Below are 27930 nucleotides of genomic sequence, written 5' to 3'. Positions count from 1 at the left end.
TGTATCCGATTTTGATGAAACTTAAAACATTTTTTATATTCCAAAAACCTCAGTCCCTTTTGATATTTGCGCATTTCAGACCATAACTTTCTGGATTATGGCCCCTGATTGTACAAAAAATCGTTTTTGTTTTTTAGCTTGTTCTCTATCCATCTCTTGCAAAATGTGGAAGTATCCTGCCTGGCAGCCGCTGGTTAAAAAATGCTGTATTTTAGTGCCTCCAATTCTCTATCTTCAAAATGCGACAACTTTTTTAATTTTCCATATTTTTTCAAAATTCCTTCAGATTATTGAAACTAAATAGAGACATTTTGAGTATTTAAAAACCCTATGACAACGCTATTAAAGGTTTACCTTTGACCCCGAATATCTCAAAAACGCCCCAACAGCGGCCCGATCGTATTCTACGCAAAATTTTACTCTAGGAAAGTTGGGTCTGGTTTTGTGCCCATTTGATGGACACCCCAGACTATAAGGGATCTGGACGTATAAATATAGACTGGGTGTTAAGTCTTCAATATTTAAATAATTACGCTTGTATATTAGCCCACTAATACACTACTAAATGCTAATACACACTTCTTTCAAAAACTGTTACACCACTACAAAGCTATGAATTACCAATATGCAACACCAAATGTTAATACACATCATTCAGAAAAACGATTGCCGTGGTTAGATTTTAAGAGAGATCAAGTCAATTTTTGTACCCAAAACTGCAGTGAATTTTTTCCGCAAGGGGGCATGAGGTAAAACACTGGTATCTGTAACTTTCATTGAGAGAATTCACAAACAACAATAGAGATCTATGTTTAATCCATAAATGAATATTATCACATAATTATCAATGTAGAAGAAACTAAGATCATATAAATGCATGCTGTTAATTATAACTATAACATTATGTAAACTTTCCACAATCTAAAAATTCATATCAACAATTATTATTTCCCAGTTATGAGTTTTTCATGCTTATCTCAAATCGTATAAAAGGGTAAGACAGAAATTACATTATTTTGTATTAAAGACATTTAAATTTCTTTGAATGAGAACAAAGATCAACGTATTTCATTTATAATAACCATATGTAGATGTTTGTGAAAGCCTCTGTATATACACAGAATTGAGAGTCGATTAAGACTTGAAGCTATTGGTAATGGGAGACAACTCAATGATTATCACGAAATAGTGTTTGAAGCTATTGGTAATAGGAGACAACTCCAAATAATTATCATGAAATAGTGTTTATGTATGCTTATTTCAACCCACTTTTTGGACCAGGTACTGGTCGCTAACCACTACTCATCTTGTTCTTCTTGGGGTGACGCTCTTCGAAAAAGACTAAGGCTCCATCAGTTCAAGTCCAATCAACATGAAAATTGGCATCCTTGTCCTTTGAACAATTCTGCATCGATTTGGAGAATTTCATGAACAAAACAACCATAGTTTATAGACAACTTTAAACATCTTATGAACACTGAAACAAATTTCACATCATAGCACATTCTATTTTAGAAGAATAAACAAAGAGTTTAGAGAATAAAACTATTTGGCAATGTTATAAAAATATGTGCATCTTGAAAATTGAGTGAAAGGTTATGAGATCTCCATTTTAAATCAATTTCATAACACAGAAATTAATCTCATGTAAATGTTAAGGCCATAACAGACCTTTGTGCATAGCCATTTTAAAAAAAAAGTTTGTAGAACAGATACTGGCATATAGTTGAATGTGAACCAAATTTAACTTATTTTTAGCCAAATCTTTTCACTTATATTTATATAATTTCAATTTTACAATTCACATTCTCCAATGAACAGTTCAATTATGCAAAGGATGGTTTTTCAGGGAAGGTACATCCAGGTCGTTGTATGATTAAATTACCAGCCCAGTGTCCACATCGCATGCTTTCACTGATTGGCTTGCCTTGAACTAACTGAGCTAAAAAACCTGTAACATAGAAATATTAAACTTTTAACATAAGCAAGATATTTTAAAAAGGAGAGAAAGAGAGAGAAATGGGGTTTAACGTCCACTCGACACAAACTAGGTCATTTTGGGACTAACATGGTTTTATTTTATTTCAATAATTCGCTTGCGCGTAGGGGTCTTTAGCAGTGGGAGGAAACCGGAGGACCTGGAGAAAACCCACGAGGTTGGACAGGCGACCCTACTTCTTGTCACGTACAACCGGGGATTCGATACCACGCCAGTTGACTCAATGACAGACTTTATGATACAGCAAGCCCGTGCTAACCATTCAGCCATCCAACCCCCTATTTTAAAAGGAGATTGAACATTCTGGAATTCAATTCTGTCAATCTCACAAAAGCTCTCATTTGCCAACTGAAGTATAAGCCTGACATCTCATCACACATCGTCGACCATTGGCTAGATAGTGCATGCATTGTATACATAACATAAACTGGTCCGCAGAATGGTGCCTTTTACTCATTGTATATACCCATCTACACTAAATAGGAATTATTTTTTATCCAGATATACTTCAAACAGCTTTATTTATTTTTCTAATACTTCAAAAGAATATTCTAGAATTTAATTTGCAGAAGGAAAAAAGTTAATATTGTGAGCTATTATTAACCTGCACTGATGTCATCCCTCTCAGTGACTGTAGCGGCCTAGTGAATATTCACTGTTGATTAGTGTGGCATCTACCAGCTAGCCAGTCAACCACAGGCGATCTGCATAAAAAAGTTAAATTAGGCTACTTATAATCATCTAATAATTACCTCCTACAAATGCATCGCCAGCACCATTTGTATCCACTATATCAGTAGAATTCACAGATGTTGCTGGATATTCTGTTATTTTTCCATCTAAAAAAAAACATATGTGAATATCAAAGAATACAAAAAGGCTATGATATGAAACAATAAACCAACAGTGATACAAGGCTTTTTTCCCCCTCACCTCAATCTCAAATTAAATAGATGACACATAATTAATGGCACATCAAACATACCCTAACCAGAAACTGCTCATGATTGAACTTAGTCAAGTTTCATCATTCCCACTCAATTAGAATCAAAAGTTAATGTGCCCAAAAGCACCAACCAATTAAATTGCTTATCTCTGCTTAGCCTAAGCAGAAAATTCTCATCATTAAACTCCATCAAATGTGACGAACCTACAGTATCCCAATATTAAATAGCTAGTAATATACAATTCTTCACTTCCTATAGCAAATCAAAATTATTTTTAATTGATAATACCTTGTGCAACAATGGCAGCCAAGTCTCCCTGAGTAAATATAACCATTCGTGAACGAGATTTGTTGGTTTTCTCCATAGCTGCTACTTTCAAAGCAATTTCTTTAATGTCTGTAGTCTGTAATGCATTATAAGCAAAACAAGGCATCAGCGATATTCTTGATTCACATGAAGATTTATTCCAAAACAGAAAAATGCCATTTGAGGTCTAGTTTTTTTACAAAACCAAATTGTAATACATTAACACCCAAATTATAGAAACTAGAATTGCTAATGAAATTAAGAGAACCTGAAATTCATAATCCATGATAAACTATGGTGCCAAGTCCTTTCTTTTTAGCTAAGTTTATGATTATGATTGTTTATCAGATTTCTCTCAGAATAATAAAGCACATGCAAAGTGAATGTTTACTGACCATACATAAATTAAAGAGATTCTCTACTTGTATTACACTAGTACTTACCTCTAAATCATTAGCTTTAGCAAATTCTGCAGCTTCCTGAAAAAGTATAAAAAATTTCAAGTGGTTTTGTTTTTTGATATATTTTGAGCATCACTAAAATGTGTCAAGAAATGAATGCAATCTTGGAAAGATGGTGAGATATCTTCGGTCTGAAAAATTCTAGTCTGTAGAGCATGCACAAGAAAATTTAATAACATTTACTATACAAACGCAAAAATGAGTAATCAAACTGTTGTTTCAAAAATTATCATTGATCATTAAACTGTTCATTGACTAAACAATACACTCAAAACAGTGAAATCTGTGACAGAAATATGTCACTTCAAGTCATAAATACTATTCACAATCATGACAACCAGAAAATTAAGACCACTTAACTACAATTATACACTGGAACCATGGCTTGAGAGAGAGAGAGAGAAAGAGAGAGAGAGAGTTTAACTCCATTTGACACAAATTAGGTCATTTCGGGACTAACATATGGTTCAATTTTATTTCAATAATTTGCTTGCATATATGGGCTTTAGCAGTGGGAGGAAAACTGGAGAACCTGGAGAAAACCCATGAGGTTGGACAGGCGGCCGGCCGCGGCCCTACTGCTTGTCACGTTCAAGCAAGGAATTGAAACAACACTGTGGGAGGAAAACGGAGGACACAGAAAACCCACAAGGTTTGACAGACGACCCTACTCGTTGTCACGTTCAAACGGGTTGACTCAATGACAGACCTTGTGATTTCATGCGCGTGTCTTAAACCAGTAGACAGTCCAGCCTGATACAGCTGTGTGGAGAAGAACTTTAGGGTATAGTTTAATGCATGTTAAAACTTGTACTTACGGTTTCGTTTCCAAATAAAATATCTACATATGGTAAAATTTCTAACATGGGTTGTTTAAAAAAGGAACATAAAAATGGTGCTGATAGATTCATGCAAAATGTCTTGTTTTTCTCATTCGCATGTTTAGCCATTCTTAACATAGCAGCTGGACAAACAGTTAATGGAAAGCCCTGGAAAGATTAAAATAAAATATCACATTTTTCAGTGTACTGGTTGTTTTAATTCATATTTCTATAATATGTAGAATGCAACAGAGAAGTCTGTCTATATTATTTCAAATTCAAAAGATCTTTTATGCAAACATTTCAATGTGTACCCAGAACCTTGCTTTTGGTCTAGACAAATATTGCCACCAACCCTAAATTGTCAATTCTATCTGAAATGTAAAGAAATGGGGTTTAACCGTTAAACTTTAATGTCCTACTATTCTGCTCCGAACTGGGCTAATGAAGACGGGCATACGCCATACAGTGTGCTATGAGGGAAATTTTGCCCGCACAGCGGCACTGCAGCCTACTCTTATATCAAATTCCAACTGTCAAGGGATCTTTTACGTGCACGACAATTTGTACACGGGACCTCGGTTTTTCGTCCCATCCAAACAACTAGACAGCTGTCCTTGTCAGGCCCTCTGTACTGCATTACTGACAAGGGGGAACCACACCGGAAAATCTGGATGAACTTTATTGGCCGATGCAGGAATCGAACACCCAATCTCTAGGCTAGCAAGCCAGCATCTTACCCACTTAGCCACCGTGACCCCCTGTTAATTCTATCTACTGTAAACAGGACTTGAAATATCCTGAGTTGAATTTGGCTTTCCAAATGTATTATGAATCCAATGGGAACAATTTGAATATCAATAAAACATCAGAAAGTTAAACACAAGACTTACTGCACAATAATAATATTGAGCTTTTTCAACCAAACTCCAATTATTTTCATTATCTAAATGTGATTCTGTAAAACAATTAGCAGCAGCTAAATTAGCTACTAATGACCTGAAAAAACATCAAAAGGAAAATACTTAATATTACCATAAAAAGTAACTTGTTATCTTAAACCTTTACATCAGATATCATATCTGTGAACTTCAACAACTTGAAGTGACTGTATATCTTTATTATTTATGACACAGATAGTATTCATATAAATATAACATGATCGATACCCCTTAATAATATCAATTCATTTTAGTTATGTATACATCTTATCATAACAAGTTAAATTTATGATTCAGTAAACCAGTTCAAACAAGTTTGTTACCAATCATAAAGTCACTGATCCCATTTTGAACAAAATCAAACCCATGCTAAAAAGTATTTAAATTGATCATGAAACATTTAAAGATGCATTACCCGGTATTTTAGATTTAGATAAAGAGTTGGTCATACTTGCTAAAATAGTTTTAAAATACATAACAAAAAATATATATGTTGAAAATTGCTGTCAAATTACTTTATTCTAAGCAAAGCTATGAATGTTTGATGTTTTGACAAATAATAGACTAAATAATCCTGTCAAGTACTATTACCATGATAGTAAACAAAGTGTTGATTATCAGTCCTTCAAATTCAATCCGCAGTCTCCAGGAGAGAGTGTCCACATTATTAACACTGTTTAATGCACTCAATATCTTAGTCATCCTACAGTCTAGAGAGTTGATTTTAGATCTGCCATGGATTTGGATTCAATTGGATTAAAAAGAAGACCATAAAAAGATATTACCCAACGCTTATAGGTCCTATTGGCCTGTTTATATTGTTAGCAGAGAATGATGAATGTTGTAACATTTTGAATTCATCATAGTTCTGTACATACTGAATGGAATTGAACAATTTTTGGCCTGATATTCCTTTTAGAGATTTAACTTTAACATTGTAGTTTATTAAGAATTTAAAATGACCATTAGTGACATTCACTTACATCTCCTTTAATACATTAAAATATAGATAATACACTACTAGATTATCTTTATCATTAGATGGCTTATTTTAGACTTTATAAATATACTCATCATATAGATAACAATCTAGATAAATGGTGTATTACCTAGCATTACCAGTACATATTACAGCACATGTTCCTGTAGCTTCTTTTTCTGTATATTGAAACTGAACATTGACACCAGCTTCTTTACTTTTATCTACTAATATAGATCCAAATTTATCATCTTTACCTATACAACCAAAAAAGGTTGTAGCTTCGTTGTTACCCAGCAACCACTGAAAGGGGAAAGATGTATTAACTAAAATCATCAAAAAGTTGCCAAAGTATTAGCTACAAAGTGATAGCTATTGTTTTATGTGGAATCAATCCCCGTGAGCTAGCTGACATTAGCGAAATGCAAATCCAGTGTAGGATGCCCTACACAACCAAAGTTAATCTCTAATAAATGTTGACCCTACCTTGACAGATGTTCACAGTCAAATAAATAGCCAAGCTCAGCATGTGATAGTGTCTATACATCGATTAATCAAATAATGCTGTAACAATTCCGAATCAAGAGTAATATTTACACAGTCAGTAGTGACAACAAAATCATAAATTAACATTCAATTTATATTATGTTGCAATTTAATAAACTGTACCATTATATTTTCCTCTTACAAAGTTCTTATAAGACAATTATTGATTTGGATGGCTTGTGATCTTCTACGATGGAAGTTCAAGATACTTTTTAAACTGACCTGTGCAACTCTTAAAGCATTTAAAGTAGCACCTCCTGGTACATATTCTACAGAATCTTTAAATGTTTTAACCATTTCATCGTACCTGGAAAATAAAACCCACATTGATTAATTTATACAGATAAATTTCAAATCTCAATGAACAAAATACCATTCAGAAATTATCCATTATTTGTGGTTAGTTAATTGAGAAAACGTACAAAAAAATGAAATAAGATGGTTTAATGTCCTACTTTTCTGGGCGAATGAAGACAATGAAAACATACATGTGAAGTGCCATTGGATTACTATTTTCCACTTCTGGTAACAATCTGTGCAATAAGTAATCAGTAAGTTACCGGTACCAGTAAAAAATGGCGCTGGTACCAGTGTCGTAGAAATCATAATTTCCAAGTGCCTAAACAGTTTTATGTTCTCAAGCTTGATTGTCACATTCCAATGTTTTACGAGTTAAAGCTACTTACAAAGGAATGTGCTTGTCTTCCGCTAAAATAGCATTGTTAGCCTTTAAATCATATCTAAAAAAGACAATTGTAAACAAATCATTAAATAAAATAGCACAAGATTAACTACAAACAAATAGTGATTTTTAATTAAATTATGTTTACTACATAGTTTGACATATTTCCTGGCGTGAAATTCAGAACAGTATTTTGTTTAAATAACTAATTTAGTTTATCTCTACTTACTTGTCTAAAAATTCTTGATTACCATTTACAGAAATATCCAATAATGGATTTCCGTAGCCTAATAACAAACCAGTTCTGAAAGAGAAAAATAGAATTGTGTTTTGACCAAATATTGTTAATTAAAACAGTTACAAATATAATGCTTATTTCTAAAGATAATAACCATAGCAATTTATAGTTATGGCAATAACTCATCCTGGAAACTGTCATTTTGGCCTCATGTTCATTGTTGTAAATTAAAACAGCTACAGTACAGATATTATGCATACTTCTAAAGAATAACCATAGCAATTTATAGTATGGTAATAACTCATCCTGGAAACTATGATGCTGGCCTCATCTTTGGCCCCTGCACATCCCTGAATCTATTTATAGTATTTATCAGTAGATGGTAGCCTACTCTTGGGCTATAGTATATATTAGTATATAATTATTCAGAATCTACAATCACCAATCTGATTGACAATAGTAAGTCAATACGTAGTGAATCCAAACTTCTCAGGTACAGTATAATATTATAAATAATTTGTGTACAGACTCGATCCCTCCTGATATTAAAGTAGCTAAGTCTCTAACTCAATATCATCCAAAATCTTCAACATTGAAAACACGATTTATTTGTCAAATTAAATCAACATTGATGTTGTGGTCTTACTGGAATAAGATGGGCTTTTGATATCCAATATTTAAGACAAAATAAACATTTTACCATTGGTACACGAATCGTGTACCATAATGCGCTTCAGCCCCAGTTGTAAAAAGAGACTCGATGGACGAGGCTAGACACATTGCACCAAATCGAACGGCGTATGTAGACTGGAATAACCAGACGCTAGAAATTTGCACTCGATTGAGACTGCTGGCTTATTTCGCCGAACATAACTGATTTGAAATTGGAGTAAAAATGGAAACCATTGAATGTAAATCAGTTTATATGCATACATATTACAGTATTATATGCGTTGCGACCCACTTTTGTCAATTTCTAGGCGCCAAATGTTAGCGATTTAGCTCCTTTAAATTTTAGTCAGCTAGCCTCTGGCAATTTCAATTTGTTGTTTTCATTCATAACAACTTAAGCCATAAATTATAAATCATAATAAGCCTAAAAAGGGAAACTGCATGGCGGAGTACCATTCGGGAATCAAATAATAACTTTTTGAAAAGTTTACTATAAAGATGATCTGACAGTTGTCATTAGAAAAGAATAGCTCTAGCGTGACATTCTGATCATAACGAGTAAGAATCCCTAAATGTAATGTCAACATATAGGATTTGAATTAATTTACCGAGACATTGCAGTCCGTAGTAAATTTCTCAGAGAACAACAATCGTGTGTCGGGGTCTTTATATACAGGTCGGACGAGTCCATTAAACAATCGGTATTTAAGGTATTTTTAAATACGAAATCAGTCAGTACAATGATTTTGTGACTTGCAAGAATGTTCTACCTTAAAACTGCAATGCATTTGACCAGATAAAATTCTAATGCGTAAAGCTCATAATATAACAGCACGAACTACAATTGAATTACCAAATAATTCATCGTTGACAAATTCATTGACCCAACTACGTCCACAATGAAATAATCGTGTATCAACCAATCCCGTGTCGATACTTCATCAAATAGTCGACTATGAGAAGGATACAACCTAAAGGCCGTGGGTTCAATTTTCATTACCGGTATTGCTTGGATGTCACTAACCTTGTGTCTGCTAATTTTGGTTTCTTTGTATCAAGAACAGCATCACCGGCATCTTCCTGTCGCTTGTTTGATTCCATGATGCGAACTTGGCTGTATTTTTACTATTAGAGACAATAATGAAGTTCAACCCGTGCGCCAATAATGAGCCGTTGCCCGTTATCCAGCAGTACTGTTATTTCCTACGCTAAATAATCGAGACTGAAGCAGACACGTGCCCCAGATTAAAAGTTCTGACTCTGAGGACCCAGATATTTGATAGCGGCGGTTTGTTTCTTGGAATGTGCCACAGTATCAAACTACTATTATGATTTTAAAAATAGTTCGGCTTTTCATTTTATCTTTTATGCATATGAAACGTGCGTGAAATACCTTTTTGAAGCCCATTTTATGGGAGGTAATTTCATTAACTGGAGTTATTGCCCTTCCGCTTTAAAAAATCTTTTTGATTTTTCAGTGAATGTCAAAGAATTAAAATCAGTTAATATCATTGTTTATCAAAAGTTTTTTTTAGTTGACTTTCGTTATTGAAGAAATGAAAAATTGTCACTGCCGAACCACTTTCAACACAATGAAAAATTCAACCAGGTCTTGACTATCTTTGCCTATGCCATGGTCATCTTTATTAAACCATAAGTAATATTTTCTCCATCCAGGTGCTACCCACCCTTATTAATTTTTAAATGTATTTAATTTTCTTCTTTTTTAAAAAAAGAATCTTGTTTCTATAAAATAAAAACCATGTATTTAAAGATGGGTTCCCAGAAAAGTATTTATCGGGTGGTTATTTCCAATAAAAAATTTGGCAATTTTGGTATATATGGAAAGTAGAGATATCCAATCTTACTAGAAAAATACTGGATTCCCCGAAAAACACTCATGGAGCATATACAGGACGAAAATGTAAGGGTTCCCCTAATCAACAGCCCGACGATTAAGAACTTCTGCACGCTTGATGTCAAAGGTCACAAGCGAACATTGAGCGCTTGATGTACAAGTTGATAAACTTTATGAAGAGTTAGACATACAATACTTTCTGGGATAAAAATGACGGAAAAAGACGCGGGTAGTGGATAATCTGAGAATTTAATTAGGATTAGATATTTGTAATAAATAGTAAGCGATTAAAGACAACATCGTCTTATGTATGCAATGAATTCTCCTCTGACTCCCAAGACGTGACGTAAACATGACCTGGTTTGATCGAATTTTAATAGCAGGGCATTCCTTCGCAATTACAATGTTTGAGAAGGATTCGAAGCATAATTATGACAAATTAATTAGTTTGAATATGTTTTTGGTCCATATATACCATTAAATCACCCAGTTTGTACGCGGGAACCCATCTTTAACATCTTTTTTTTTTCAAAATATTTCTCGTCTTTATAAAGTAAAACCAGTCTGGCAAACCTAACCCTTGGAATTACTCACATTGTTTAGTGCCATAACATAAGTGGCAGGCTAAAGACCTGTGACCCATTACGAAGCACACCGGTGGGCTACTGTAAAGTTCATTACACACTTCAATCAAAAGTTCAGTTTGTGTAAGTCTTTCATGTGAAATGGGACCATGCTCCTTAAAATACTAAATAGCATGCCATCATCCATACTGACAATGACAAAAGTCTTTTTGTTTCATTTATTTCAAGATGTCTGGATCCCACTGCATAACTTAAGGTATTGGGTCAACAGAAGGTGCTAAAAGGTGTGCTCAAATGAATTGTGGCTGAAATATTCAAGTTTTGTAAATAAAAGAATAAAACATGAACTCTTTGTCCTTTATTTCAATTCACTCAATATTAGTAGTACACGACATTCAATCACAGACTGAATACAGTATATATACCGGTAATAGTATAATATCTGTATTCGGATAATAACTCACATAATCTAGATAGAAATAGAATATATTTCTGTTTTACAGAATAAAAAGTTGATAATTTAATACTTATTTATAATTACATTAATTGTCATTCATACTTTAATATTGTATTAAATAATTGATTTGTTTTGAGACCTGTACCATCTAATATAAATGGTATACATTGTTACTTAAGAATATACCATACTGGTATTCTATAAAAGAACCAATGCTATTTCTATTTGTGGAATAGATGATAAATTCATTCTCCCCTGAAAACCCCCCGATAAGCATGACTTCTTCATTAAGGTTCGCTTTCACAACCAGTTTGTTTAAACAGAACTAACCCCCAACTTAACAGGATTGGACAGAAAAGAAAGAAAACAGAAAGTTATCCAATGAAATCACCTAAAGCAGCCCATTTGTGAAGAAAGATAAAGTAAGAGGTTGAAAATTATATAAATTTGGAGCAAGACTCCAAATTTAGTGTGTACGATTGAAAAAAAATGGAACTGAGAACTACTGTACTCTAGAATTTAAATTTTTAGCAAAATATCTTTATAATACTATATAATTTATAAATACATGTATTAACCTTTTTATTGCATTACATTCTTAATACTAAATAATATCTAAATATTTTAAACATTTGGTGGATCAATTTATAGCATCTACTTTTAATAGTATATTTTAATTCAGTCCTTTAAAACTAACTCCTTAATTAAATTACTTATATGATCAACTTCCTTAAATTATCAAATCAACCATGATTTAATATCATCTTGGATAGTAATAAACAATATACTATAGAAAAAAAAGCTCAGGTTTTAAAACTATCATATTATCCACTAAGTATAGCCAATGAAATCCCAGATACTCAAATTTGATCAAAGCTTTTCAGTTACTGAACCAGAATGCAATCGAAAAAATATCCAGTTCCGAAAATATAGGGTCCGAATAGTTCAATTTTCTTGCAAGGCAATCAAATGACTATTAATTTCAGGCCCTATAGCTGAATCTTCTATAAAAGCTGAATTGTAAAATCAATGAATCCTTTCAAAAAAAATGGAGAAGAAAGGCAGATCAAAGATAAGATAATTGACTATTGACAAAGATTCTTCACAACCTGACATGGCAATTTGTAGAATTCATAATTTGAATCTATATTATATATGTACAGTTATTTGTCAAGAAACAGTGTTCATTCTACATTGATACAGTGTAGATTAACAGAAGTTAAAAACAGATTATAAGTAAAAAGAGACCTAACTAAGATTAAAGATAAACAATAATAGCACACATACATTAACATCTAAATCCATTTACACATTATACCATAATATTTTAACTGAATACAAAGAACTGACAACTGACTGAGCAAACTCATGCCTTTCCCTAGTTTCAGACCTCTAATCCAAACAAATTTAGATAGAGAAATCATGCGATAAATAACCATAATGACCCTTATTTTTGACTTTGTAGAACCTGCAGTCAAATACTTTTTATTGTAAACTACCTCCCTTTTAGAACCGGACCAGCTTTGTATGGTATGTTCTGGTCCAGGGAAATATGGTTTGAAAATAAACATATTTCTGTGTAATCTTTAAATCAATGCAACCAAACACCGACTTCATGGAAGTAGGAGGTAAATGAGTAAGTGATGGCTCTTTAGTCATATGTTCACAAATATAACTCATAATGGACCTGCAATATCAAGTTTACCCTCAATCAATATATACATTCACATTTTATTCAATATATAATTATTGAAAACATCAAATAATATACTTGTAATGATAAATGGAATATATATAATTATACCTTATGTAAACAGCCATTAAAATTTAATGAGAATAGTATTCATTATTTTATAGATATTTTAAGAACCTCTGTAAATTTTAAATGTTTTAGTATAAAACCAGTTTTTCGTTCACTGTCTCACATTTTTGATGTTTAGGGAGCTGTTGCCAGAAAACAAAAAAAATAACTACAATCAAAGTCATAATTTCTATTTGGTTTGATATGGCTGTCAACCGATCTCAGAATGGATGACTTATTACTATATATCTTATAAATATTATTGAAACTATCCATAAAAAAAATGAATAACAAAATTAAAAGTTAGCTCTTAATTAGTACGTAAAAATACCTGCAATTTTTCTTTCACATCACCTATCACTTTTCCAATGTACTGGTTAAGTAATTAGGAATAAAAATAAATCTATTATTGTCACAGATAAGCCAACAGAAAAATAATGCCTACAATTTAGAACCTGTAAATCATTTCTCAATACAAACTTAATGATAAAATTTTAAAATAAACGCCATCTCCATAACAAAAATATATTTAATATAACAAATCTAGATGTTTAAACAAAGTGAAGTTCTGCTATATTTTAGGTAATTTAGGTGCATTGACTACAGGATTATTTTGTTCTAACAGCTTCTTCCCCTCTGTTTTGTAATCGAATCTACAATCGTGGGATTCTGCATAGCGATGTGTAGCACAGAAATTATCACCACATCTGAAAGTAGACAAAACAAAATATAAACAGACTGTAATGATCATCCTCCCCAAAAAATATTAGAACCATTTATAAAGAAGAGTTACCCCCCCCCCCCCCCCTTTAGATAAACTTTAGATTGATTTTCTATCACCAAAATAACTGAACAAAAAAACTGATTGTTCAAACACTACTATTCCTTGATTCAGAAAATTCTGCCATTCCCCTGTTATTTTTGTATAACATCAAATAGAAATACACATTTAGAAAAAAGGAAGTAATTTTGACACGGCATCACTGTTTGTGTTCATTTATACACCATCTTGAAATCTGTTTTGTTTCTAATTCAAGAGCTATTCTTTTATTATGAGCATTAGTTAGGAAATGAAATGAAATGGGGGTTTAATAGGGCTGTACGATATTGCAAAAAGGGACGATATCGATATTGGCATTTTTTTTCAACGATATAGTTAAATATCGCGATATTTGATATTAATGTCACTTTGCTATTAAATAAATTAAATATAAATATAAATTTATTAAAGCTGACTACACTACAGTGTGACTGAGTAAGAATCGTGGGTAAGAAAAGAATTGCTTTATTCATACACTTTAAACTTTTCCTTTTTTTAATATAGATTTATTAAAATGAACAAAACATCCTTTTTTGATAAAAACGTTTCAATGCTTTTTAATTTTCCATAATTAAATTAAATCGTCTGCTTTTGTGACCTTGTGTAAGAAAATTCTCAAACATCACGTGCACCGGAAGTAAGTAGATGCCGTCTTCAAGTCTTGTATTGTAAGTTCAAACAGTTTAACAAATACTAAATGATCCGGACTATCTTCCATTCAAGCATTCGATTGGCTGTGGTATACCTGGCCTAACAGTGACAGTAATCTATTTATAGATTGTTTTATTCTTGCTTTCAGAAATTAAGTTTCGGAAAGTTTTATAACAATATTTGTTTTTTAAAAATATGACAACCTATTTATAGCCTCGTAATTAGTCGCAGTAGTGGGAAATTTCAAAAGTTTAGTAGGCCTAAGCTTTACATGTAGTAACAACTGACAATTTATTGTCGACTAAAAACAAAGTAAAAGTAACGCATACACGATTCAGTGAAAAACGGCTGCGGACATTGCGCAAGTGTTTTCAACATTTAACGATTCTCAAAACATTAGTTTTATTAAAGTTTATTGCCGTCGGCTAATTTCCACAGCTGTATAGCGTATTTATTATCTATTTTTATGATAATTTTTTTCGATATTTGAAGTTTTTGCTGATATTCGATAAACCACTATTCGACGATTTTTGGCCACATGATATCGTAGTTGGATCTGAAAATACCATATCGCAATAAGTGACTATATCGAGAATATCGTACAGCCCTAGGGTTTAACGTCCTACTCCTATACTGGGCTAATGAAGACGGGCATACGCCATACAGTGTGCTAAGAGGGAAATTTTGCCTGGGCAGCGGCACTATGGCCTACTCTTATATCAAATTCCAACTGCCAAGGGATCTTTTACGTGCATGCCAATATATACACAGGACCTCGGTTAAGTGACTATATCGAGAATATCGTACAGCCCTAGGGTTTAACGTCCTACTCCTATACTGGGCTAATGAAGACGGGCATACACCATACAGTGTGCTATGAGGGAAATTTTGCCCGGGCAGCGGCACTATGGCCTACTCTTATATCAAATTCCAACTGCCAAGGGATCTTTTACGTGCATGCCAATATATACACAGGACCTCGGTTTTTCGTACCATCCAAACTACTAGACAGCTGTCCTTGTCAGGCCCTCCTTCCTGCACCACTGACAAGGGGAAATCACGTCAGAAAATCCTGATGAACTTTCTCGGCCAATGCAGGGATCAAACATGTGACCTCCAGGCTAGCGAGCCAGCATCTTACCCACTTAGCCACAGTGGCTCCCCATTAATTAGGAAAGCTTATTACTAACTAATATGCAGCCTACAGAAAGGTACTGTGCGATATCGCTGGAAAACAACCACTGGACTAATCAGCATTTATGCTTTTGGTTATGAACAAATATTGTACTTTAATCATGTAAAATTTACCTGCACTGATAGCTAGTAGCTAGACCAGTCTTTTTACCACATAGATAACATCTTCTAGTATTCTTTTTCTTGGCTTTAACAGGTGGTAATCTATGGGTTGGAGATATTAAACCATCTCGACTAGCTGATATTCTCTGTAATCTAGCAGACTATAATGTAAAATTAATTCCATAGATAACTAACTATTCAAGTTTCTTAAGATTAAATTAATAGGTTATCATTTCTAATAAGTTTCTAAGTAAGCCACTTGCTCCATACCCAACAGTTTCCCACTGTCAGTGGTGTAGGACGGAACGGCCTGGCAAGGAACATCGTCTAGTTGTTTGGATGGAAAAATCCAAGGTCCTGTGTACTTAAATGAATCTTCGATAGTCGAAATTCGAAAAAAAGAGTAGGCCATAGCCCCCACATGAGGGCAAAATTTCAATCACAACACAGTGCATGGCTTTGCCCCTTGGTGCAGAAAAGTAGGGCACTAAAACCCCATTTCTAGTGAGCTTAATCATTAGAATTTAAAGGTTCCAAATTTTTTGCCTAAAAACAACAGAACAAAGTCAACAATTAGACTGTTATTTTTAAGCTTGTCTGCCTAAAAACAATGGTTAAAGATGGATACTTATTTGCATCTATTGCTTTTCTTCATGAGAAAATAGGGCAGAATCAAGCCTGGAAATAAGGCACCTGTCACTGACAATGTCAGGCACAGATTCAGGCTTTGTCAGGCACTAAACCTCTGGTGCCTGTCATTTTGTCCGGCACTGATTGTCTTTTTTATTCATATTATTAATACATGTCCGGCACTAAGATGAAAATGTCAGGTACTATTTCATTAGTGCCTGACATTTTGTCAGGTTCATGTAAAACCGTTATTTCCAGGCCTGGGCAGAATATATATATATAGAGAGATGGGGTTTAACGTCCACTCGACACAAACTAGGTCATTTCGGGACTAACATATGGTTCAATTTTATTTCCATAATTTGCTTGCAAATAGGGGTATTTAGCAGTGGGAGGAAACTGGAAGGTCCAGAGAAAACCCACGAGGTTGGGCAGGCGACCCTACTCCTTGTCACGTTCAACTGAGGAATCGAAACCACGCCAGTTGACTCAATGACAGACTTTATGATACAGCGCGCACATACTAACCATTCAGCCACCCATCCTCCCGGCAGAATATAACATAAAAAGTAATTATAGACAGTGCTCTTTTTTTTTGAAAGCCTACAACAATTATTCTATGTTTAGCAAATGAAATAGAGTACATAAATGAAAAACTTACCACCATTCTATTTTCAGGTGTAGGTATGCAACCTTCCTGAGATGATGCAGCCATGTTATAATTACCAAGTCTTGATTTACCAGCACTAGTAGATACAAAGTTAGCTATATGCGATGTACCGATTTTCTCAATTGAAGCTTGCCTCAATAAACCAGACATACTGCACGCTTCACTAGTTGTAAGACTTTCAAGCTGAAACTCTTTCCTACTACCATAGCGGGACGTTGTAGGCTGTCTCATTAATGAGTCTCTTAGACTTTCTATTGATATTTCTTTTTTGGCAGAGGAAGAAATTCTTTTATGTAAATCTTTAGAATCTGTAGCTTGATCACATTTCTGTTTTCTACTTTTTGAAGATAACGAGGGCCTTAATGACTCCTTGTACATTTCAAAATTGCATTCTCTTCTTCTGGCAGATGACGTAAGAAAATGTCTGGAAGTACTGGGTTCTGTTAGGCTACTTAGTCTATACAAGTCTCTCTTAATGGAAGAACCGGCAACCGATGCTGACCCTGAATCAGAGCCCACACCAGCTGCCACTTCGGCACTAATCCTCCCGTCACAAACGCCAGTGTCCTCTTTTACGCGATCCAGGGGCTGATTTAACTTAGATTCAAAAGTATCTATTGTGGTCTTAAAAGAAGCTATTTCAGCCATGGCACCACTTTCTTCTAAATTATCATCACTGGAAGAAAGAACAGGTCCCAGGTCATCACTATCTGTGTTATCCTGATTTACCCGAGCTTGGAATGTTTGGCCGACAGGTGGTAAACAAGTGTTTTTATTAAAAGTTTTATTAACGGTTCGTCCAGACATAGATAACTGGCGTAAACGCATTCTGCTAGAGGAACTACTTGGCTTTTCACTTCCTGGAGGAGGTGGTTTGGGAATTTTATGCTGAAAAACAAAAATTATTTTACAAATTAGCAATACAGTAGAATTAGAAAGCATAAAATGTAACAATAAGTAGAATTATCACCCAATAATACATTCTACAGTAGATATCGCTTGTCTGATAAATTTTTATAGTTTACTGCAATATCTCCTATCTCCTAATTTGATTGGTCAGTTAAAAAGGAACTCCTTTTTTTTATTTTCAAAGACCAGTTCATTTTTTATTAAAAGTACTTTCTTTTTTTTATTAAAAATGAACTATTTTTATTTAATTGACCTTGATGGAAACACTGGGTCAGTATAAAGAACTTTGCAATGGTTGAATTGCTGTCAAAAAATGATGTATCACTACGCTGTAATGTTATCAGGTTCAGTAAAAGTGAAATCTATAGCAAAGACTTATAATAATATTTATTTATTTGTGCATGTAAGAAATAAAATCTCCTACTCGTCTTTTTTGATATAAATAAATATCAACACTCGTCGATAAAGTAAAAAAAAACCTTATCGACTCGTGTTGATATTTTTTGGATTCAAAAAAGACTCGTAGGAGATTCTCTATATATCTTCTGATCATAAAAGGGAGATAAATCTATCATTCTAAGGTAATACTCCTTAGCATACCCTTGTAATTTTCACCAGAGCAACTTTTATAAAATGTTTTAAAACAACATGTTTGCCTGTTTAATGGCCCAAAAAAGTGTTCAAAGCATATACTGATATTTGTGAATGAAGCAACCTTTAGTAAAGGCTGTTTCAAAAAAACTTTAAGGGTCCCATTTTAAGTTTCAACAACAGAAAGTTGAATACTGATAAAGACAATGAGCAAGGTTTAGCTGTACATGTATCTAAACTAAACTAGATTTAGTTTTTGGAAAACATAACCTGCAACATGTAACCTTTTTAACCCTTATATATGATTCAACATGGTAACTGGACTATCAGATTTAGCATATAGATAAATCTGTGACCATTAAAGGGACAATTCCGATTGAACAAAGTCTCAAAAATAAAAGTCCGAGTACGTATGAAATGTAAGTGCCAAAATATGGAGGAATAGTGTATTTATCTTGTCTCAAAATTTCAGCGCAAAATATTGAGTTGTTTGGATATGAACGTCAAAAATGCTTATCCGGACACGTAACCATTTTAAGATTTGGGGTAAATTTTTTCTTTGGGTGACCTGATAATCGATTCCCGTTCCTTTAGAGGTCTATACATTGAATGACCCACATGCTGTACTTGCTAACGAAAGGTGCATTTCACCTACACGTTATTTTTATTAAAAAAAGTTTGATTTTATTCAGACACCATATAATACAGCTTAGGACAACGGTCTCGATTTCCAGATGAAGACTGACGGGTTTACGTTGCTTGAAAATGTATCACAAATATTGAGTCAGTTGCTCGGCCCTTAGGTAGAGGATTTTAAGGGATTTTAACACAAAATTAAGCAGTTTTATTCTCCAAAATATTATCGGGATTGGCCCTTTAAACATATTATTTACGCAAATAAACAAAATTTCAATCAACTATTTAACCATAACTGATTGTTTAGTGATTTGATTACACATATTACATATTAACAGGAAATAATCTCTACCTTTCGCCTGCATGATGTGAGAGTATAAACACATTGGATATTTTATCAGAATTTATCAAGGATTTATAAGGTTTTCTTCTTGTATCAATTTCAATATGATTGTTATATCTAGAGTACTAACTAACCTTTTTTGTGAGGCTAAGTTTTTCCATATTTACACGTAACTGTTGCATTTTATCTTTTAATTTATCATTTTCTGCTGAATGAGCTCCAATAACTTGTTCTTCATCATCTTCTTCTTCATTATAATTATACATAGAAGCACTAGAAACATGAATTATTATTAAGTAAAACAATTTATACGCTACAATAAATTTCAATTAATATTCAATCATTTGTAAGTCAAACTGTTTAGTGAATTCATTATTAAATCAAATTTAAACAGAAAAAGTAATAAACCCTCAGTACCATGTGGTACTTCAAAGGAATTCAAAGGAATTTTGTTGAACTACCAAATTGAAATGCATATAAAAATCAATGCAATTAGTTGTAGGTCGCATTCATCACATTAATTAATTCATTGCTCACAGAAATTTCTGGTTTAACAGTATTCAAATACTTGCAGGGATGTTCAACAGAGTACAGAATCTGGAAGGAACTCAAGAGGCTAAGCAGGCCACACCAGGTAAGCCTCATCACAATATAGTGGATCTAAGCTATAACCCAGTGATATCCACAGCCCCATTTCTAAAAGAACATTTAAATAGGTGACTCTCAAACAACTGACATACCAAAGACAACAATTTAAATTTGATTATATGATTATTCCAATATTTCACCTTAAAGATTCAGATAAAGGTGTGAGTGTTCCATCGCCTCTATCTACAACTCGAAAAAAGTTGAGCTGATCCCCATCACGAAACACTAATAATGTCACATGACGGTTCCCTGGCAGTTTTTCTAATATTTCATCTTTATTTGCCTCCATATATTCAGCCATTTCTCTCAACGCTGGATCCTCCATTGGTACTGAAAAACAACAAGCGGTTGCCATGCAAGATACGCCCACATTTTGCAAGAGATGGACAAAGAACAAGCTAAAAGAAAAACAATTTTTCATACAATCAGGGGCCATAATCCAGATCTTTGAGATATAATTATTAATATCTATTTTAAGTTTCATCAAAATTGGATAAAAATTGTGACATCTAGAGGTCCACATCCTTGGTATTACATACTTTTACACTATTTGGGGAGCGACCATTTTGTCGGGCCGTTTTCGTCTGATTTTCACGAAATTCGAATTCAACCGTCATTATGGTGTACTGGTGATATATTTAAATGTTGTGGTTTTTTTAAAATCAGACATAACTCGTAACCCTCTAGCGGGTCCACAAGCTAAAAACATGATTTTTTGTACAATCAATGGCCATAATCCAGGAAGTTACGGTCCGATATGCACGAATATCAAAAGGAACCGAGATCTATGGGATATAAACACATTTTTTAAGTTTCATCAAAATAATATACAATCGGTTGCCATACAAGCTACGCCCACATTTTGCAGGAGTTGGACAGAGAACAAGCTAGAAAATAAATTGATTTTATGTACATGCAGGGGCCATAATCCATTAAGTTTTAGTCTGATTTTCATGAAATTCAAACTCAACCGTCATTTGGGTGTAACAGTGACATATTTGAATGGTTGGGGGGGGGGGGGGGTGTTAAGTCGAGTGAATATTTTCAGAATTCAGGAATTACTTACTTCTTCTAGTATTTATCGGACCTCCTCTCATGGCAAGAACAAGTTTTAGGGTGGCGCCGCTGTGAATACTATAGTCATGTAAACAATAATCATCTTCCAGTTCCACTGACTGCCAAATAAGGTGCTGGTGTGAAATTGGTATACCTAATGAAACATAAATTGTAAAATTTATACTTTGAATGCAAATTATTTTTAAAAAAAAAAAAACAATATTGGCAAAAATATTCCTTAAAATCTGAAGATTCAGGATATATATTACAAATTAGATTATCTGACTCGATCTTTAATATTTACACACCTATCAAATGATTAGCCAAAATATATTAACTATTTAATCATACATTATGCAAGAGGTAAATCTGCCTATTGCAGGGTTTTGTTTGGGCCTGAAATGTTAATAACGTTATATAAACTGTTAATTGGACATTTATTAACGTAAAAAGACCATAATCAACTCTCAATGCCATCTTATGTGTCCGATTTTCATTGGATTTGAATCCAATCTGCTGTTAAATGTGCAGTGATGATTAAACACAAAAATGGACAATCGAGACTTTGCTTTTTATTGAATCAACTTAGTAATGATGATCGAGGCTAGGCCTAAAATTCAATTGCTAATATCTTGGTTCAGGGTGGAGCAATTTGACTGAAATTTTCAGCATATTCCATTTCATTATCTAGTTTTTAATTATTATTGTGAGAACTGCAAGCTCTTTATATAATCTTCAATAATGCGCCTTTAAGGATCAAAACTTAATATTAGTTAAATTAGCTCAAAATGAGGAATAATTTGTATCTACTTGTAGCCATAATATGTTTATATTTGTGACCCACCATGGCAAAACCAGTCACATGTCACAAATTTAGTTATTTTAGATATTGGTATGAGGTGATCCGACACGTAATTCCCTTCAAAATAAAACAAGTTTCATGTAAATCGGACAAAAATTGGCCGAGCAAGGGCATGTTGAAGATGCAAAATCATAAATACATTAATTTGAGAAAAACGCGGTTTAAATTCTTTGTTTTAAGGCATTTCTTTTCAGACAGTCTTCGTAAATCGCATATTAATGAACTATGGGATTATTATTATGTTGTAAAAACAGGTTTGTACAAAAGTTTATGCCTTTGACTATTGATTTTTGGTGAAAACTCAAAATCGGTCAGATTGCAGTTTCTTACCTATTTTGACCTATACTGAAAAATGACATTATGCAACATGCGACGCAATTAGACACGGTGGGTCACATTTATGCTATGCATATCAATGAGTCAAAAAGAACATTATAAATACACTAATTGTAAGTTTTACTGTTTTAGAGTAAATTTTGTTATGGCTAATATTTTCCAATCAAAGGTCTATTTAAAATCTTCACACAAGAATGCCAATCATGCACAATGTTTATCACAAACCATCTTGCTCTTCCAGACAAAACATGCCACCTCTTGTTCTTCGCTCAACTTGTCTACTCTGATCAATTGGTATTGATGACAGAAGGTAATGAAGCTATCACTTTCCAAGACCAGTGTCCAATACCAAGTCTTAAAAAGCACAGTGCCAGTGATTTATGATTGAAGCAACAACAGATATATTTCCTTTACTGAGATGGAATCAGTCTCGGTTTATTTTTATTTTCCTAGACACGACACATTTCAATAGTATCAATAAATGCAATTAAATTTTCAGATGGGATTTCTTAAAGAAGCCGATCATGCACTTTTTGTTTTGGACAATGCCTAATTTTACACAGCTTAAACCCCATTACAATGTACATGTATTCAACTTATCGGGTAATAATTTTACATTTAATATTAAGCAAACCAAAATCAAAATATGCAACAGCAGATAATTTCCTGACTCTTACATTCAATCATTTATAAATAGACCCATCAAAAGATATTCTCCAAGAATTATAGGTGGTGCTGGTTTGTTTATTGCAGTCGGTGCCAAGTGTTCAGACATTTTCAAATCATCATACTGTGTGGAACTGAACCAATTTTGGACTTATAAAGAGATTCATCATTCAGAATAGTGTAGTTTGTGCTAGAGGCGCTAGCTTGTCTATAATGTCTGCGGAGGATGTTGAATAATGCAATATTTTTTTAAATTCATCATATCTTTGAAAATACTGAACAGTATCGAATCATTTTTGGACTGATTTTCCTTTCAGATAATTTTACAATGCATTAACATTGTATCATGGATGAAATAGACTTTAAATCTCCCGAACCACGATTACCAGTTTTGATCTATGAAATAGTAATCACAAAAAAAACAGTTTTCGTTGCAATCTACAGCACAATAAAAGGATTCCAGTCTTCGAAAATTGTAGGTCAGGATAAAACCCCTCTGCCAGTTAAGAGTTGGATCTCACTCAAAGACTGCAGGAGTTTGGAATTCAATTATTTTTCATTAATAGTACAAAATTCTCTTTAGGACTACTTAATTATTTTATAATTCCACTGTAGACAGAAAAATGTAATATAAATACATTGCAATTTATTATTCTACTGAGCCTACACTTACCAATAAACTGCCAATAAAGGCACTATTCTTAGCTGATTGGAACATTAATTTATTACTATTTATTCAAATAGATAATCATTTTAATTACATTACATAATAATGATAATGTTATTTGTTATTGTATATTTACAAGATGAAAGCGCTGGTTCCCCTACCAGACATAGCCTAAAATCATAGCTAGCCTATTCCCTGCCTATGTTCAAATGACTGAAGTTCGTCAGGATTTTCTGGCGTGGTTTCCCCTTGTCAGTGGTGCAGGACAGAGGACCTGACAAGGACAGCTGTCTAGTCGTTCGGATGTGACGAAAAACTGAGGTTCCGTGTACACATTGGCAAGTTGGAATTCGATATAAGAGTGGGCTGTAGCGCCGCTGTCTGGGCAAAATTTTCCTATAGCATATGCCAATCTTCATTATCCATGTTGGAAAAGAACAGTAGGACGTTAAACCCACATTTCATTTCATTTCAAATGACTGAGTAACTGAGGTTCACAAACTAGAAAAAGCTTCCTCTTCTAAAACTTACATTATTAAAATCTCTAAAAAACACAATTAGGTTATGATAACTAATTTTTAACATTCCCGGTACATGAGCTATAAAAATATAAGTCACTACTCACTAATATTAATAATAATATACATGTATTACAAACAATTATATTGTATAAATGTACCATTAGCTATATTATTATTAGCTATATAAACCTATTCATGAAACATGTCAACAGTATGTTATTTGTATGAAATAATCTATTGAGAATAAAAGTACACTTATCATAATATAGGTGTTAATCTTAAGCTTATATTTTTTCTTATTCCAACTTTTTAGGTATAATAATTACTTTTTTTACATCATCATTTATGTACTTTGGGGGGGCCTACAGAGAGAAAACATGAAAAGCGGTCATTGTTATCTACATGTACATGTATATTTGGCTGGTGAACTGAAAATCACTCTCCTTAATTAGTTAAGCCAAAAATCGCAATCCTAAAAAAGTTCCCAGTTTGGACATAGTGAGCTATTTGGTAAATAAGGAGAGTTATACATGTATCAGCTATACATTTGCATAATTACACCTTGGTGACTTTAGACTATCTGTCAGCGATATAAAATAAAATATGGAAGGTACAGAAATTGTAAGCTGAAAGGGGCTTGATAAACAACTTGCCTTGACAGCAAAAAAGGATACACTATTTTAACAAAAATAAAAAAAAGCTTCTTATTTAGGTCAAGATAAAGTTTTGTTGATCTGACATGTTATTTCAATTAGTAATGGGACAAAATCCATTTGATTAAATTATTCAAAACAATCAATCAGAGTTTCAATTAATCAAACACAACTTCATGTATCTGGTGAATCCAGTTTCCAACCTGAGAGTAAAAATCACCATCAGTGCATCCCTATATTTGTGAGTCCTAATCCATAGGACTAATCAATTTTATATCCAATTCTGTGGACCTCTTCCCTCTACATGTATATGTATGCATGAGTCATGTGAGTGTATCTTATTCATTAATTAAGATTATTAATGTTCCTCTTATCATGCATGTATTCATAATAGATATTACAGTAAACTAACAACTGTTCATTAAAAACTTTAATCCACTAAAATATTTGTACAAGCTGAAAGCATGGCCTAGGTAATTTCATCTTAAAATTTCTATACAATCTAAATCTAATTAGAACATGTCTGATGTAACTGTTACAAAAAAGAACTAGTAACTGGATGAGAATAATAGATGACACAATTATATAGAATACAAGTTACTTGAAGAGTTTATTTTAAAAGTTTACCCTTTTTTATAGATAAGACTCTATCATTAAAGCCACAGATCGTATAATCCTCCGGCTTGGCACAAAAGATTTTCGAACACTTATCTGTGTATAGACACTGGTTTGTTTATATCATCTGTTGTGAATGGAATTGAGCCTCTTTTGTAATGATATTCCTGTTAGAGATTCAACTTTCATAAAAATGTAGTTTGCAAGAGAAATATGTCTCAAACAATGATCAGCAGTTGTAAAGTAATCGAAATACTGGTACTTTACATAACAGGAGGAGCCAATCCTTTTTTGTGGGGGCAATAGTTGTGATAAATTTAACAGTTAGTCAGATGGTTAATTTGCTGATTTACTAATTCTGTCTTTGTCAACTGGTTTACAAGTACCGGTTTCTAGAACTTATTACAAGTCTGAATAAACTCATCTCCAGAACTAAAACAAAGAGAGACAATCTCTATTTGTACTAAAAGTAAGATAAAATTCTTTATTTCACATAGGCTATAATGGATCTACTGTCTATTTCTTGTCAATTTTTTACTTTTGCTATGACTGTAGTTTTAAACAGATTCTCTTACTCTTGGTCTTATTATAGGCTAATCCCACGAATATACACGAATGTAATGTTTTCCACATAAAGATGTTCTATTTTTCATGGGGTATTCACAGTTTTTATAGGTATAACTAGTATGAGCTCTGACAAATTACTGACACTAGTGACTGCGGCAGCAGATATATAAATATTTATAATATGTGTTATTCAAGAAGTTTGAAGTAGGCCTACCAACCATGTCATGTGCTCTTATATAGTTATATTAATTGGGCCTATATCATATGCTAAAAATAATAAAATGACAAATATGTGATAATGATTATGATAGGTCTTAAAAATGAATTGGTTGGGCTACGATTACTTAAGCATGTGCATACTCAGTTTATATGTAGGTCTAACTTTGTACTTTGTTTATAAACAATTTAATTATAGCCTACAGATAGGTCAAATCAAATATATATAGTTGAGTTATCATTCATAGTAGCAATTCATACTAACCTTCCAGTCTTTGTATCTTCGCCTTAACTGACATAATAGTCTCGAAAGGAGAAACGCGAAGTTCAAAGGCTGTACCAGTAAGAGTTTCGATAAAAAGTTCCATTCTGGGGAGGTATCCGAAGAAATGTGATGTTATTTTTTTAGGTCGGAAATCCTCCCTTCAGGGAAGTCCTCACATATCTTCGCAGCGCCACCACCTTTGTCTCATTTACGACACACACTTGAAGTTCAATAAGATTGAAATCTCTCAAGTTACAGCCATATTTTTCACATCATTATGTATTCAAAAACATAGAAAATAATCCGCCCAAAACGATGTGCTAAAATAGATGTATAAATCGCTATATTCAATGATTATGTATACAACTGTTCCTTTCTTCTCTCGCGTAAATATGGTTGCTCTTTGGAATTCGAGGATACGACGATTACCCGTATGTCGTAGCCACTGACAACAATTTATAGAGTAGAGTATTATGAGACCTTGACCTTTATATTTCCCATATTACGCTGGTCATGAAGTCATGATGGCGTATATTTACCGTTATTTTTATACAATGTTTCACAGACGGAAATAAGTCTATCTTTCATACCTATTTTTATATCACTTTGTTTTTCGCAAACTGAACAGAAGTATTTGTGCAAACGTTACATAAATAAGATCGACTAGGCTATGATGTAAGCCAAAATAAAATGATTGCGTCGGATAATTATATTTTTCCCGCAATGACTGATGTGGGGGTCATTGAGCCAGGGCTATAGACATATAATTATGCAATTTATTGGCGTCTGAAAAGGCGTCTGTCATATAAGAAAGGAAGATATCCGGTAGGCCACTGCAGCGCCCTTCTTCATAATATAGGCCTAATGGCAAATTATTAGCACTGAATTAAAATACAATTTTACTAAAATAGGATTCACTAGATGTAGTCTACATCCTATCTGATTAAAATAAAGTATTAATTGGTTTTCTTTCTTTTAATATTTTACCGGACTTAATTTCATTTAGGCAATAAAAGGTGT

The 27930-nt window shown here is 33.3% G+C and overlaps 2 protein-coding genes across 3 annotated transcripts; both read right to left on the bottom strand.

The window, feature by feature from the left end:
• Positions 1 to 799: 799 nt before the first annotated feature.
• LOC126812286 (adenosine kinase) lies at positions 800 to 9801 on the bottom strand. 2 transcript variants are annotated; one of them, XM_050538586.2, is made up of 11 exons: positions 9617 to 9801; positions 7912 to 7986; positions 7687 to 7740; positions 7223 to 7307; positions 6585 to 6757; positions 5428 to 5533; positions 4532 to 4702; positions 3696 to 3731; positions 3235 to 3349; positions 2752 to 2838; positions 800 to 1951 (listed from the first exon to the last, which is right to left on the bottom strand). In XM_050538586.2, exons 1-11 carry the CDS (start codon positions 9691 to 9693, stop codon positions 1827 to 1829), a joined length of 1104 nt encoding a protein of 367 aa, XP_050394543.1. In that variant the 5' UTR covers positions 9694 to 9801; the 3' UTR covers positions 800 to 1826. The 2 variants fall into 2 exon arrangements, with proteins under 2 accessions (XP_050394543.1, XP_050394544.1); XM_050538587.1 differs by lacking the exon at positions 9617 to 9801 and adding an exon at positions 9201 to 9222.
• A 1576-nt stretch (positions 9802 to 11377) lies between these two features.
• Positions 11378 to 27348, bottom strand: LOC126812285 (AN1-type zinc finger protein 4). The gene is made up of 7 exons (XM_050538585.2): positions 26911 to 27348; positions 21553 to 21696; positions 20627 to 20816; positions 19973 to 20111; positions 17351 to 18247; positions 16072 to 16220; positions 11378 to 13999 (listed from the first exon to the last, which is right to left on the bottom strand). The coding sequence occupies exons 1-7, from the start codon at positions 27011 to 27013 to the stop codon at positions 13864 to 13866; spliced, it is 1758 nt and encodes a 585-aa protein (XP_050394542.1). The 5' UTR covers positions 27014 to 27348; the 3' UTR covers positions 11378 to 13863.
• Between the last annotated feature and the right edge of the window lie 582 nt (positions 27349 to 27930).

Source organism: Patella vulgata, chromosome 2 (genome assembly GCF_932274485.2).
Source record: "Patella vulgata chromosome 2, xgPatVulg1.2, whole genome shotgun sequence".
Lineage (NCBI taxonomy): Eukaryota > Metazoa > Mollusca > Gastropoda > Patellidae > Patella > Patella vulgata.
This window is presented reverse-complemented; position numbering and strand designations above follow the sequence as displayed.